This window comes from Oryx dammah, unplaced genomic scaffold, assembly GCF_014754425.2.
Source record: "Oryx dammah isolate SB20612 unplaced genomic scaffold, SCBI_Odam_1.1 HiC_scaffold_28, whole genome shotgun sequence".
NCBI lineage: Eukaryota > Metazoa > Chordata > Mammalia > Artiodactyla > Bovidae > Oryx > Oryx dammah.
Genome location: NW_024070212.1, coordinates 32,495,439 through 32,511,386, shown reverse-complemented (window position 1 = coordinate 32,511,386; position 15,948 = coordinate 32,495,439). Strand labels below are relative to the sequence as shown.

The 15,948-nt window shown below is 37.2% G+C and overlaps 1 protein-coding gene across 1 annotated transcript in view; it reads left to right on the top strand.

Moving 5' to 3' along the window:
* Positions 1-15,948, top strand: part of GNAI3 (G protein subunit alpha i3) — a 47,599-nt gene that overhangs the window by 28,628 nt on the left and 3,023 nt on the right. Inside the window, exons 2-8 of the mRNA XM_040232116.1 lie at positions 96-138; positions 260-401; positions 4,888-5,045; positions 7,363-7,491; positions 10,608-10,737; positions 11,310-11,463; positions 15,721-15,933. Of these exons, the coding sequence (XP_040088050.1) occupies positions 96-138; positions 260-401; positions 4,888-5,045; positions 7,363-7,491; positions 10,608-10,737; positions 11,310-11,463; positions 15,721-15,911 (947 nt within the window). The 3' untranslated portion in view covers positions 15,912-15,933. The remainder of the gene's footprint in view (positions 1-95; positions 139-259; positions 402-4,887; positions 5,046-7,362; positions 7,492-10,607; positions 10,738-11,309; positions 11,464-15,720; positions 15,934-15,948) is intronic.

Sequence of the window (15,948 nt, the reverse complement as noted above, 5' to 3'; positions counted from 1 at the left end):
TGGTTTCTGTTAATCTAGAATTATCACTCATGTTGACATCATACTTTTGAGCTGGATTACGGATGAATTGAAAGTCTGGTTTTCTTTTCTTTCAGGTGCTGGAGAATCTGGCAAAAGCACTATTGTGAAACAGATGAAGTAAGTTGGAACATGGTCTTTTGTAAAAGTGTTCAATACATTTCCTCAAAATGTGTAAAAGTCCATAGTGTCTTTCATTTTAGTTCCATGGTAATGATTTGTGGTTTTCTTTTTTTTAAAGAATCATTCATGAAGATGGCTATTCAGAGGAAGAATGTAAACAGTATAAAGTAGTTGTCTACAGCAATACTATACAGTCCATCATTGCAATCATAAGGGCTATGGGACGGCTGAAGGTTGACTTTGGGGAAGCTGCCAGAGCAGTAAGTGTTTCTCATTTCCTCTTTACTTGCTCTTTTTCAGTAGATGCAGTTGAGCAAAATCTGCTTCATGTTTTAGGGAAATAAATGTAAGTGACAAGATGTAGCAAACTACTGTCTGCTCATTTGAGATGTGTTAACAGTCTACTTTAAGAGATTACTGCCACAAATATAAATCGAGGAAATGGGATTCTGTGGATATACTGTCGGTTTTTGTGGTAACTGTTTTATTTACTTGCTGCTTTTACAGCGCTGTTGACTTTTGTAGTAGTAAATGATAAATTAAAATGATCTGAAAGAGGTTGTCATGATAAGTAGCTCTGCTTTCTGAGGTGCAGAGATTAAAAACAAATACCAGTCTCTGGGATAAACTTGATAAGGACGTGAACACTAAGTCTCAATTTTAGAGGCGATTTTCTGGTATTCAAGAATACTGTATCCTTATACTACACTGTATTGTAGGCTATAGAATTGATTTTTACCATGTCCTAGTATAATTTTTGAAATGTCAGATATTCAGAAGTAGTGTTGATTGATTATAATACTTATTGGGCCCTGAACGTGTAGTTTGTAAATTAAGATATTTGATACGGTGGGGAGAGGGCCAAAATGAAGGTGGAGGATTTTTTATATCATCATTAGCTAAATTCCAAGAGAAGGCTGGGAATGTATACAACGCTTTCCTAGAACTAAGGGAGTCATCAGCTGTGTTCATTCTCATACTTAGATGCTATGGTCAATAAAAGGAAGTGACTTCGGGAGACTGCCTGGAAAGGCAAAGCCTCTATGTCTGTAGAGTAGCTTTGAACTCTTCTAAGCAACTGTCAACTTTTCAAATGCAAATTAATATTCAGTAAATAAGTGGGAAAAGTATTGTAGAGAATCATAGTAAAAGGATGGTTATAATTGATAATGTTAGACTAGGAAGTCTAGAGGTGCCATGAAAGAAGGGAAGCTGTAATAAGGACTGTAAAATGATTGGAGAGAAGAGAGCAAAAGAAGAAGTGAAGAGGAATGTGTGGGGCATGACTTTGACATTTTTGTAGAAATTCCACATCACAGAAATTAGACACTGTTTTTCTAACCCTCTGAGCAGGAAAAATGTGGTAGCTGAGACAAGAATAAATGAAGTCTTGATTTTTGTCGTATTCCTTCCTGTCCTTTCTCTCACCAGCCTGTCTTCTTCTTCCTTCTTCCCCACACCATCTACCAGGTCTTTCTCGCTTTCTTACTTTCTTCCTCTCTCTTCTCATTCCTTCTTATCACCCAACTCTGTTTCTCTATCGTGTTTGCTGTGTCCAGTAACTGGTTAGTAATACTTACTTTCTTCCCTCTCTTTGTTGGCTTTTTCTCCGTCTCAGTTGTTTACTTACTTTCTTAGTTTCCTCCTCTTTTATTTCTCACTCTCTATCTGACCTCCTTTCTATCCTGGCCATTCCTTCTCCCTTCCTGTCTTTCGTCTGTCGAATTAGTTGTTATTAATCTTTGGGTCCCATCATTCCTTTGTCACCAGATGCAAGTTGACATTCTGTCTTAGAATGTTCAGGCTGCTGTAATAAAATGCCACAGATTCAGTAGCTTATAAATAACTGAAATGTATTCCTTATACTTCTGAAGGCTGGAAGCCTGAGAACTGTGTGCCAGCATGGTCTGGTTAGAGCTCTCTTCCAGGCTGCAGACTTCTTGCTGTGTCCTCACTAGGCAGGAGGGGAAGGGATCTTTGGAGTCTCTTTTATAAGGGCATTCACCCATTCGTGAGGGCACCATGCTGATGACCTAAGCATCTCCCAGGGGGCCTACCTCCTAAAACTATCACTTGGACTACGATTTCAACATAGAAATTTGCTGCTGCTAAGTTGCTTCAGTTGTGTCTGACTCTGTGCAACCCCATAGACGGCAGCCCACCAGGCTCCCCCGTCCCTGGGATTCTCCAGGCAAGAACACTGGAGTGGGTTGCCATTTCCTTCTCCAGTGCATGAAAGTGAAAAGTGAAAGTGAAGTTGCTCAGTCGTGTCCGACTCTTAGCGACCCCATGGACTGCGGCCCACCAGGCTCCTTCGTCCATGGGATTTTCCAAGCAAGAGTGCTGGAGTGGGATGCCATTGCCTTCTCCGATAGAAATTTGAGGGGGATACAAACATTCACACCATACTATCCCTCTTCCTTTCATTTCTTTCTTGATCAAATCAGTACCATTAATCTCTAGGTCCTAACACTCCTGTGGCACCAGAAGCAGTTGATATTGTTAATTCCTTCATGCCTGCTGAATCACCTAGCCCTCCAGCATCTACTCATCATAATCTACAACCCTATATAATTTTCTGAAGTTTCTCTTTTTTTTCTTTCATATGTAAGGATTTATATTTATAGCTCCTCACTTATCTTTTGCTAGTTTTTTGTAGTTGGTAGGAGAGTGAATGGAAAAGCATAGAACTGGTGTGGGATAGGTTGCTTTTTCATATTTGCTTTATAGGCGGAGGTATGATGATCACTGAAAAGGGGGGCCTCTTTATGAACCTATAAAAGAGGGTTTATTGTGGACAGGCAGGAGTAGGTCTCAGGAAGGGGTTAAGGGAAAGACATTTCCTCCTAAAACTTAACAAAGTCAAGACAGCAAAAATATGTATAAGTATCTCTGTTTTAAAGTTTCTAAAATCAGAATCATGATATTTTAAAAAACATACTTATTGAGGTTTTTGAATACTTGTATGAGTATAGGTCAAATTTCAGAACCAAGGGACTGTAAAGTCTTTTTTAAACTTTTTTTTAATTAAAAAAAAAAAAAGTTTTATCTCTGGCTGTGCTGGGTCTCCGTTGCTGCGTAGGCCTTTCTCTGGTTGCTGTGAGTGAGGGGCTGCTCTCTGGTTGTGGTGCCTGGGCTTCTCACCGTGGTGGCTTCTGTTGTGCACGGCCTCTAGGGCGTGTGGGCTTCAGGAGCTGTGGCTCCCGGCTCTAGAGCACAGGCTCAGGAGTTGTGGCATAAGGGCTGTTGCTCTGGCAGCATGTGAGGTCTTCCTGGATTAGGAATCAAACCTGTGTCTCCTGCATTAGCAGGCAGATTCTTTACCACTGAGCCACCAGGGACATCCCTATAAAATCTTTAAATGTTAAATAAGGCAATCTACCACGTATAACTTCCTTGGTGGCTCAGACGGTAAAGGATCTCCCTGCAGTGTAGGAGACCCAAGTTCGATCCTTGGGTCAGGAAGATCCCCTGGAGAAGGAAATGGCAACCCACTCCAGTATTCTTGCCTGGAGAATCCCATGGACAGAGGAGCCTGGTAGGCTACAGTCCATGGGTTTACACCATATACGTAAAAGGACATGCCCACTGTTGAGTACATTGCCAGTTTGTGTAATTTTTGAGCTTTTCTCATTCATTCCTTTTTTATAAAATTATTATATCTGAAAATAGAGAAGAGGAATATAGATATTAGATAAAGTTTATTAGAGAGGGATGGGTCTCAAATATTACTAGGAAAAATACTGGAAAGAATCGCAAAAGAAGAAGATTACCTGACTACTTGTGATATAGTTGATTGCTCCCCTTCCCTCTTTACTACTTCTTTATGAATTTGTTTAGCAGTTGCATTCTTATAGTTAATTAAAAATCTCCTGAGACAGATAAATAATTAGATTCAAGGCAGGGAAATCATCCCATGAGATCTGTGTTTATTTTTAAAGTATCTGACAAGCAGGGCTGGTTAGAACAATGCAGTCACAATTCTCACAGCCCTTTCTGTCCTCTTTCTCTCTCACGTCTTAGGTTTTAAAACTGTAACCACTTAGAAAGCCGTGCCTGTGACTCAGGAAGTTTTGATCAAATCTCTTCATGGTACTTTCTTTTCCTCCTTCTGCCTTTCTTCCTCTTTCTTATTTAGAAGATTATTATACTTCGGGGAAACCTGGAGACTCTAAATCTTTCCCTTAGGGATTTATTTCCCCCACTAGACGTCCAGACTCCGTAAATGCTTCAGTCTCTCCTTCCTGTTCTTCTGTGTGAGATCTGGAGGGGGAAAGAGAACAGTGTTGCCTTAAACTTGATTAATGTTTTACTCCCTTTGATGTGTTTAGACTTTACCTCTTATCTGCTAGTCTTTTCATTTCTATTTTTATTGTAGGCTTCCTTTAACAGAATGGGGATGTATTCCATGTGCCTGTCTCTCAGACCAGTTTCTTCTGTCAAAGAAATCACGAGTGACCGGCATGGAGATTTGTAGGACAGTCAGGAGAGATCTTTTCAAGGAATGGTGGTGTGAGAAGTGGGAGTGCACTTCTGACTGTAATGGGGTGAGAAGGGAGGAGACAGGCTTCATTGTAAATTTTCTCAAACTACACTGCCAAGAAAGGTCTCTTTCATGTCTCTTTTTAGAAGTAGTTACCATGTATTATGTGTGGTACTATTTGCCTGTGTGTGTTAACGAGACACTTATTAAGTCTTCAAGAAATAGAGAATCATCTGTCTCTCTCCCTTAAATGCTTTCTTCAGGACGATGCCCGGCAATTGTTTGTTTTAGCTGGCAGTGCCGAAGAAGGAGTCATGACTCCAGAATTAGCAGGAGTGATTAAACGGTTATGGCGAGATGGTGGGGTGCAAGCTTGCTTCAGCAGATCCAGGGAATATCAGCTCAATGATTCTGCTTCATAGTAAGTAATTTTTCCTTGTGAAACTAAAACAGAAAATATCTTGGTGACCCTATTGAAAGTTCAGTGCCTATTCTTAAGGGAATATTTTAGGAACAGACACCCTTAGAATTCTGTAGGATATATTTATAAAAATTGTTTCAGTTTGGGATTATAGAGCCATTGGTCATTTTGTGTGGCTTGGAGAAAAATATTCCTCTTGGAATATAAATGGGAGACTTGGCATCATTAGAGTAGCTCTGTGGTCATTTATAGTAAATAAGTGAGAGGAGAGAAATCAATTGCAGCTGAGTCCTGAATTTCTTTCTACTCAGTAAGTTCTCTCTGTATAAGGGCTTTACATTGATTGCCAGCTAACAAGAGAAGTTAAAATTATGATATCCCTTTTATGCACACAACTCTTTGTGGCTGGGCTACACTATGGATTTCTCTAATGGCACCCCACTCCAGTACTCTTGCCTGGAAAATCCCATGGATGGAGGAGCCTGGTAGGCTGCAGTCTATGGGGTTGCTGAGAGTTGGACATGACTCAGTGACTTCACTTTCACTTTTCACTTTCATGCATTGAAGAAGGAAATGGCAACCCACTCCAGCGTTCTTGCTTGGAGAATCCCAGGGACAGAGGAGCCTGGTGGGCTGCCGTCTATGGGGTTACACAGAGTCGGACACGACTGAAGCAACTTAGCAGTTACCACTTAAAAATGTTCTGTCTAGATCATGATGATAGACTTTGTATAAAAGGAGAATGTTGAGTCTTGGGACAAAGTTGAAGCATCTGTTTGTTAAGAAAATTCTCTGGAGTGTTACATAGTTTTAGAAAATTTGTAATTAATACTTCTGTTAAGCTATTACATGTTGTCCTATATTGCTTCTTTTACAGTGTGTTTATAAGACCTATATTCAGAATGTGTGGGTTTTTTCTTAATGTTGTTTTGGGGTCTTGGTGTGCTTTTGTTACCTGTATTCATCTCTGTACTAAATGAAGGCATCTCTAAGCATTAAGGTATTTTTTCCAATATTATATTCTCCTACTTTTCCTATCATTCTAGCTTAAATTGTTATAAGAAGAAATTAATTGATATTTGAGAAACATATTTTTAAAATGAAAACTTGACTTTAGAAACATGTCAGTTCAGTTCAGTTCAGTCTCTCAGTCGTGTCTGACCCTTTGCGACCCCATGAATCGCAGCATGCCAGGCTTCCCTGTCCATCACGAACTCCTAGAGTACCCAAACTCATGTCCATCGAGTCGGTGATGCCATCCAGCCGTCTCATCCTCTGTCGTCCCCTTCTCCTCCTGTCAGGATTCTATAATTTTCTCCATAGTCATCAAAGCTAGATTGTAATTTTTAAAACATGCATTCAGTAAGCTCTGAATCCTCTTAACTATACTTGAAGACACATGATTTATAGAGTGTTGTTTTTTTTTCATAATTGTTGATCTAAGCTTGACTAATTCCCTAACATTAATGATGGTACTTAGCTTTGTGTGTGTGTGCATGCTGAGTCGTATCCGACTCTTTGCAGCCCCATGGACTATATCCTGCTAGGCTCCTCTATCCATGGAATTTTCCAGGCAAGAATACTGGAGTTGGTTGCCATTTCCTACCAAGTTTTATAGAGGGTCATTAATAATTCACTTACTATGGTATCAGCTGTTCTTTAAAAAAAGATGGGGGGGGGGGTGGACCTGAAATTGTGAAGAATTTAATTTAGCTTTGAAGAAGTTTTTAAAATTATTTCACTGAACAAGTGAAGTTTCTTTGGAGGTATTTGTTTTTGGCTTAGATTAAAAAGAAATCTTTTAACTTTTCTGTTTCATGAATGAAAACAGGAGGAAATAAATACTCATTCTTACTGAGCTTAGTAGTTCTTTTTAATTTTAATAATTCAAACAGCATTTCTAATGCCCTGGCAAATGTTTAAACAGACAAATGACCCATTAATTTAACTGTCTCAGGGCTTTTGTTTGATTGGATTTTTGTACTGTGCAATGCACAGTTGATTTAGTATTGAATTTCAGGAGTCTTTATTAAGAATAGTGTTTTCATGTTTTTTTATTGGCTTTCACAGTTAAATTTTGGTAGAATTAATACGACTTTTGTGTAGTGTATAAAGAATCTACTTTAATTGTCCTGTGCTAGAGTCCCCTTTTTTTTCCTCATTATCATTTCTAAGATACTGAAGATCTGATTTGTTCTGCCACTTTAGTGACAGGTACAGATTCTGCTTTCAGCAAAGAACTAGTTTAGTCTGTTGACTTGCTCTGCACATGGTTGGCTTCATTAGGTAAAAATAAATGTGTATTTTACTTACTTAGTTACCTAAATGATTTGGATAGAATATCCCAAACCAACTACATTCCAACTCAGCAAGACGTTTTGCGGACGAGAGTGAAGACCACAGGCATTGTGGAAACACATTTCACTTTCAAAGACCTATACTTCAAGTAAGTCACTAGCCTTTTTCTAGATATGCCAAACACAAATATCTTTCCTTTAGTTAGTATCTGTTAATCAGGGTATAATTTATCTAGGCAACTTTCTTTGATTCAGAAATTTATAATTATATTCACCTGCTAGTATTTGGCTCTTTTAAGTGAATGGGTCCAAGTGTTTCTTCTTTCTCCAAATAGTGTCAAATATTTTTTCTATTTGGAGCAATTTGAATTCAAAATTAAATTAGAACTTACGTATCAATAAAAGTAATCATGTGGTTACCAATTTATTTTATCTTTAATTTTATTCTTTTCAGCTGCTTTTTTATTGGAGTCACCAAAACAGGTATTGAATGTTTGTTGTTTAGAAGGGTAGCAACAATACTAAAAGGATAGAAAGTAGTGTTTTGGTTTAGTTTATGTGGCTTTGTTCTGGCATTTTGATATTAAAATAGAAATGCTTTTCTCACCAGTGTCAACCGTTTCTTACTGGATCTCACTTCTCTTTACGTTTAATGGAATGAAGCTAATATTGTCATGGCCTTTGACTGATTAGTGCACAGTATAATGCACAGCTTAATTCTTAATACTATGTACAGAGTGGAATATTGATCTAGGGGTAGAGTTAATTTGCAGAAGTAAGATGATTTATAAACAACTACTGTTTTAGAGAGAGAAAACTCTAGTATTCTAATACAGAGGATTTTCTCATCAGCATTAGTAATTCTAGAATAGGCTTCAGCTTGTCTCCGTGTTAATAATAGACCTATCTTTTTGGTTCCTGTTTTCTGCTTTTGTGACCTTTGAGCTTAGGAGTAAACTTCCCTCTTTGATATATGATGTCCTTTTTAGCTACTTTGTTACACTTATATGTAGAGTGTGACATTCAGCATTATTGCATGCAAATGTAACTTCTAGCTCAGATTCTCTCAATTTTCTTTTCTCTGAAAAAAATTGCTTCATAGAATTCTGTATGCAAAACAGTATGCAAAATCCATACAGAGTTTAGCTATTACTAGACACTAGTTGAGGTCTTGAAGTCTTAATACACCAAAATGGATTTGAAACCTGATGGAGGAAAATAGCAGTTCAGCTGAATATTTTTAGAGTAGAAGAGCTGCTTATCATAGTATTGATTAATTTATTAACAAGAATAGCAGAGTCTCCATGGATTATAAGTCATGAAACTGTAAAAATGAGATGTATGCTATAAGATTAGTAATCCATTTATATGTCATGACCTTTACTTATTTAGTGTGGGAAACTTGTCGATGTCATAGTTGATCTTTAGTTAGGTAAATCCTATTGGTCTCTTTACGTCAGGATTAATAGCCTGATCTAATTAAGGTTCTGCACACACTTTATTGTTGGCATGTAGATATCTTGTTATGAAGTACTATCACTTCTTCCTTTTCCTCTTCTCTCTAGGCAAAAACCACTATCCATTTATTCAAACATTTATTGAACATCTGCTATATGCAAGGCATTCTGTAATTGCTTACTTGCCTCTCAGTTATGAGGTAATGTTTATAAAATGTTGATGTTAGTGAATGATACTATAAATGTTAATATATGTGAAAAGCCCACTTTGGGAACTTCACAGTGTTCTACCAGTTTTGCGGATTTCATAGAAAGAAATGGTAGAGCATACTGAAATTATTGGTGTACCAGTGTGTGTCTGCCCTTGGAAGGTCCATGGTGAAATGTGTGATGTTAACTTTTCTAAAACTTAAAAGTTTTAGAAGTTGTATTAGCTCCAACTTGTGATTGCCTCATTTCAGGGGTCAGGACTAAAGTTTAAAAAAAACTGTTAAGATCAGCCAAAAGTTGAAGTTGAGATGACTGTTCTTTTAAAACATACACTGAAAAATTATTCAACTATGTCTTAAATTTCTCTCAATCTCTATAGTAAATATTCTCTTGAAATAGACACCTAGTCCCTGTAGATCTAACACACTGAACAAGCTTGGCAGAGTTTAACCTTAAAACATTTTATCATTATCATTCAAACATATATCTTAAGAGTAGCTAACCATTTGTATACATACCTCCTCAGACAAGTAACCAGTTAAAAAACAAAGCAGTGCAGGTCCTCCTTTTACCTTAGGTGATAAAAGAGGACACTGCTGACAGAAGTTCAGCAGTTTACTCAGAATATCAAGTTAAGTCTCCTGGAAGGGATTAGTGGAGTAAAACTAATCAGAAGTGGAACATAAGGTGTGTGAACGGTTTTGAGGCTTTGTTATTATTCATTAGGTTGAATGAGACTTGAAGTTGGAAAATACTGGTTTTGTGCTTAGACACTGGGTTCTTAGAGTTCTACTACAAAATATAATTTACTTTTTTCTGCAATTAATCTCGAAAATATTTTCCTCAAAGTAAGAAAAACATATCTCAGTTATAACTCGATTTAAAGAAAGAAAAAGTAAGGAGAACAAAATTTTGAATCAGTAGAGTTATGGAAGCAGGATGCAAGTTGGGGATTTATGTTTTTTCATTGTTCTTTTTCTTTTTTATCTCTTTTAACTAAAGAGATAAATCATTTTGAGAGGTAGAGTGGTGTTGTGAGTACCAGCTTGGGTACAGGAATTAGAGCTCCAGTCCCCATTTGTTAGTAGTGTTCCCTTGGGCAAATGAACATATCTGCACCTCAGTTTCTTCATCTGTAAAAGGGGATAATAATAGTACTGACAGGAGTGTTATGAGGGTTAAATGAGTTAATGTACTTAAAGATGTTTAGGGTAGTGTCTGGCAAATGTTAGTTATTATTTTTACTATCTCAGATTGTTCAGTATTGTTCAGCTTTTCATTTTTCTTTTCTTTTTTCCCTCCTTCCTTTAATCTGTTTCACTGCTCACTCTGCTGACTTTCGGCATGTCTGGCATAAGCTTTGATAGAGAGGAGGCTCAACTGTTTCTCTAAAATGAGAATCTTGATTATTCTTCAACTTTATTTTCTCATATTCTCTTACGTTTAACTACAGATAATTTTTATTTGCTTCTTGTTTGTCTTTTTTTATTATAAATGGGGTTTTGAAAATGCAATAGTGGGAACTTCCCTAACCATTTCAGTTTAGAAATATGTGTGTGTGACCTTGCTAAAATTGTGCCTTCTTTCCCCTTGTTCAGGATGTTTGATGTAGGTGGCCAAAGATCAGAACGAAAAAAGTGGATTCACTGTTTTGAGGGAGTGACAGCAATTATCTTCTGTGTGGCCCTCAGTGATTATGACCTTGTTCTGGCTGAAGATGAGGAGATGGTATGTTGGAGCTTCTGGTAAATAAAAGACCTGTCTAATGCAAGCAGGAAATGGAAAATAACTCTCAGGAAGACTTTGTGCATCCATTTACTTATTGAACCAGAACCTAATAGTCTTAATTTTTCTCCTTGTCAGTGAGATTAAATTTTCAAATTATTGATCTATACCCTATTAACCTTAAGAAGATATGATAGCACACTGAGTATATGGACAGGATTAGGTCTCTTATTAGCTAGTCCTTATTCCCACTTCCCAAGCTTTAAGAATTATAAAAATAAGGACTGACTCAGCTTTTGTATTATCAGTATCTGACAAGTTTCCATGATTGTGCGTCAGTGGTTTTAAAACTTTGTGGTCTGGGACTTCTCTTGTGGTCCAGTGGTTAGGACACCACACTCCCACCGAAGGAGGCATGGCTTCAACCCCTGGTCGAGGAACTAAGATCCTGCATGCTGTGTAGCACAGTCAAAGGAAAGAAAAGAAATAAACCCTTTCTGGTCTGTTTTTCATTAATAGTTAATCTACTTTTACTTTTTGCTACTGACCTATATCATCCTTTGTTTCTTTCTCAGAACCGAATGCATGAAAGCATGAAACTCTTTGACAGCATTTGTAACAACAAATGGTTTACAGACACTTCGATCATTCTGTTTCTCAACAAGAAAGATCTTTTTGAGGAAAAAATAAAGAGGAGTTCATTAACTATCTGTTATCCAGAATACACAGGTAAAGGGTCATGAAAGATTCTGTTGGAGGTATACATCTTGAATCGAAACTTTCATGACTTTCCTACAGCTGTCATTCATTTTGAATATTGTATGTATCTCCTTGTGGAGAGTGTTCATTTGTAGTGGTATCAGTATTAAGCATGTGCCTAAGACCCCTTAAGTCTAAAGTGCTATTCCAGACATAATCATATTTATGATGATTATATTTCTGCCCTCATTTTTTGAGGTAAAGAAAGATAAAAATTTGATATAAATATATTCACAAAAAACAAGGATAAGATAGAGTTTTTCACTCAAGAAACTAACATTAGTTATAGAAAGAGAGAGAGAGAGACACATGTAAAGAGTTTCATTTTAGTGTGAAATGTTCATTAATAGAAGAACCAAAGAAGTGGTTACCTCAGTGGGATCAATGTAATCTTTTTCTAGAGGAAATGACACTTGGAGTGAGAGAGTAGGAGGATGAACTAGAAATCATCAGGCAGATGGGGGAGTAAAAAACATTTTAGGAAAAGAAAATAGCATATATAAAAATCTGCAGTTAAAATTGATGTTATTTGTCATAACTGCCATGACTGGTAAGGACATCAGTGGGTTCACTTGAATTTAAACCAGCTCTAGATAGGGAAAAAATCTCAGTCTCCTTATTTGGTGTTTCAGTGGAGAGCACATCTCATATTTTAGAACAAATAGGGGTGCCTTGCTTAAATAAAAATAGCATTTAATGTATATTTGTGTGAAAGGTTTATGGGTAAAGCTGTATTTTTGCAGCATTGTGACAGTAGCTTCTGCTTTAATATTAAACAGCTTGTTATTTAAATACTGGATCAAAATGGTTGGCTTCAAAATGTCATCATTAATAAACTAACTTCATGTGCAAAAAAAGAAAAAGACATGATTTGTTCTGAAACCTAGGAGGAATTTGAAATTGCTGGAGCTTAGACTGTGGGGAGGAGTGGTTAGAGAAATGGGCAGGGATGCTCGTAGAGGGCATTGTACGCCATGCTGAGACAGAGGGGAACTTTTGAAGGATATTCTTTGGGGTACATGATGTAGTAGGAACTGATTTTAAAAGATTACATAATAGATGCCAATAAAGATAGATAGTAGGGGAGTTGAATTAGTAAGGACTTTCTTGGTGAAGGTACAGAGATATAGAATTCAGGGACAAGAATGCAGACGGTTCTCAAGAATGCAGTTAGAATTAGGAAATATTGTCAGAAGTCCTGGAAGCCCTTCTTTGCCCATCTTTTTTCTCTCCTGTGTCTTCCCTATTCTTCTCTCTCTCCTTACCAACTCTCTCCTGTTCAGTGTATATGATAAAAGTTGGCCCTGTCATGGTTACTATATCTCCTCCATTTAAAAAACCAGGCTAGATTGGGATTTGTTGGCCCAAAGTTCAGATTGATTGGCCAAGGTTAAGTAAGGCAAAAACCCTTAGCTCAGTCAGTTGAGGTTATGGTTAACAAACGTGAGCGCTAGGGCTGTATCATTATGACCTTTAGATCAGAATTAAGTGTTTCTAGGAAAGTAGACCTCTTGTTAGCTGTAAATGCTTTATATAATAAGGTGAAAGGGTGTAGCTAGGGTAAGGAAATGGAAAGAGTCAGAGGTACTCTTGATTGGTACTTGGTACGTTCCTAAATATAAATTCATTTAGGAATGTTAAATATGAGTTCATATTTTGGAATGTTGGTTTTGAAGTTTCTGAAACATCCTGATAGAGATATTTAATAGTTATATGTATGGCCTTGGAGCTTGGGGAGAGGTTAAAGGTTAGTTAACAGATACTGATTTGGGATCATGTGTAAATACAACATGAAAATGGATGAGATGACCTAGGGTGATATAGAATGAGGAGAGAAAAGAATAGAATGGGAGCAAATACCAGCCTCTGTTGGCAGGAGAGAAAGAAAGGTTTGTATTGGATATAAAGAGAAGAATCTGGAAAGCTAAAGTGTCATAAAGTAAGAGGAGAGTTTAAATAGTGCGGAGTGGTCAACAATGTCATATGCAGATAAGTAAAGTAAATGCATTTTGAAAAAATGTCTTGTGGAGCTAGCAGTTAGAAGATCTTTGACTGTTAATGGAGAGCATTGTCAGTGGAATGATGGGAGCAGAGCCAGGACCAGTGAGTCACTGAGTAGGAAGTGAAGAAATAAAGACAAGTGTAGCCTCCTCTTGAGCAGCTTAGATGACAGGGGAAGGAGAGAGAGATCTTTAAGTGTTTATAGGCTTAGAGGTAAGATCCTAAAGCAAAAGAGAAGTTGTTAAAAGTAGATGTAATTAATGGAGCAAAATTTGGAATCAGGTGGGAAAAGAAGGAATCAAGAGTCTAGGTAAGATGAATGGATAAATAAATTAGTATATCTGTACTGTGGAATATTATTTAGGTATGTGTGTGTGTGTGTGTGTTCGGTCGCGTCTCTCTCTTTTTGACCCCATGGAGTGCAGCCTGCCAGGCTTCTATTCAGCTATAAAAAGGAACAAAGTATTGATAATGCTACAACTTTGATGAATACTGTAAACTTTATACTAAATGAAAGAAGCCAAACAGAAAAGGTCACATTTGTATGATTCCTTCCATATGGTATATCCCAAATAGGCAGATCCATAGAGACAGAAAGCAAGTTGGTTGGCAGGAAATTGACACAGGGGAATGAGGAATGGTTACTTAATGGGGTATTTTTCTGGGGTGGTAGGAAAGTGTGAAACTAGAGAGAGGTGGTGATTATATAGCATGTGACTGCACTGAATACCACTGATTGTAAACTTACTACATGTTATGTGAGTTTCATTTCAACTTAAAAAGTTGAGATATAGTTTTAAAGCCCTGTGACCTCTCTCTTCATAGGGAATTTAGAATTGCAGCCTCTGTTAAGAGTGAGGAAGAAGATGAGAGTTGGTTTAAGTTTATAAAAGGTAGATAGATTTTAGAATGGGAGAAAAATTTTAAGACAAGTAAAGGATTGATGTTAATGTTTCAGCTGGGAATCTTCACACACAGCAAAGAGTTGTCAATATCTTATCCATTTTTCGGTAGTGGGTGGGGTGAATTTCCAAGCCTGTTTTCCATTGCTGTCATTCTTCCTAAGAATTTTCACGTCATGATTTGGTCATCTGCCTAAATTTTTGCCTTTCCTTATTCCTCATGGGGCAGAGAAGGGGGCAGCAGAGGGATAAGATGGTTGGATGGCATCACTGACTCAGTGGACTTTAATTTGTGGAGATAGTGGAGGAAAGAGGAGCCTGGCACGCTGTAGTCCATGGGGTTGCAGAGAGTCAGACATGACTGAGGGACTGAACAACAGCAGGTGCTTTAATTTACAGAGGTTCTGTACATCTCAGCAAATCTTATTCGACCACCTACAAAGCTATCTTCTTTCCTCTTTTAAAATATTGTTTAAATAATAGTCATTTTTTTCTTAAGCTTTCCTTTGTTATTTAGTCTTCTTTATATACTTGGTTGTTGATATTTTTTTGGTCATGTTTAATGTCACTGAAAATAGCCCCTAATTCTCAGGCAACTGTGTTTTGTCTTTGTTGAGTTTCCCTGGCTCTGTAGCCAATTTCTAAGGCTATTCTAAAAACTCACAAGTAAACAAGATTGTTTCGGAAGCAGGTGATTAAGAGTGTTAATTTCAAATGTTGTTGAAATAGGGTTACTTTGGATAACCCCCTCTTTGAAGAAATAACAGATTTATTGAGATCTTCACGTACCATAAAATGCACCACTTAAAAGTGTGCAATTCAAGCCCCTTCCCATTTGCACCTACTGATTACCTTTGGTTATTTAAACTATTGCTGTAAGGCTCTGAGGCTAAGCTCTGTTAAAACTGGATGATTTTGAAAAGAAGCATGAGTTACCCTTTTGAATTGTTTATTTCAACATGACCCAAGGAACACAAGTTCTCTTAACTTTTTAAGCAATTGTGTTCTTCTAGAAATGCATTCTCCTATTTCCCTAGTTTGTTTTTATACTTTCTAAATTTTTTAGCTAAAAAATGCCAATAAAAGGGAAAAAGGAAAAAAGTTTTGTTTTCCTGGATCTTTGTGATAAGTTTACTGACAATGAGATTATGCACTCAAGAAACATGTGATTATAGAAAAACCTAATGATTATAGAAAAATAGAAATCTGTTTATTTCGATTGGGTTATAGTCCCTCTCTCCATAAGTAAATGGTGATGGCCTGACTTAATTGAGTTCAGGCAGCTGTTATAATTTGAACTAAGAATATTGGGTGTCTGCCTCAGGTTCCAACACATATGAAGAAGCAGCTGCGTACATTCAGTGCCAGTTTGAAGATCTGAACAGACGAAAAGATACCAAGGAGATCTATACCCACTTCACCTGTGCCACAGACACCAAGAATGTGCAGTTTGTTTTTGATGCTGTAACAGATGTCATCATTAAAAACAACTTAAAGGAATGTGGACTTTATTGAAGAGTGTGGATGTTAATAAAAGGTAAAACTTTGAACA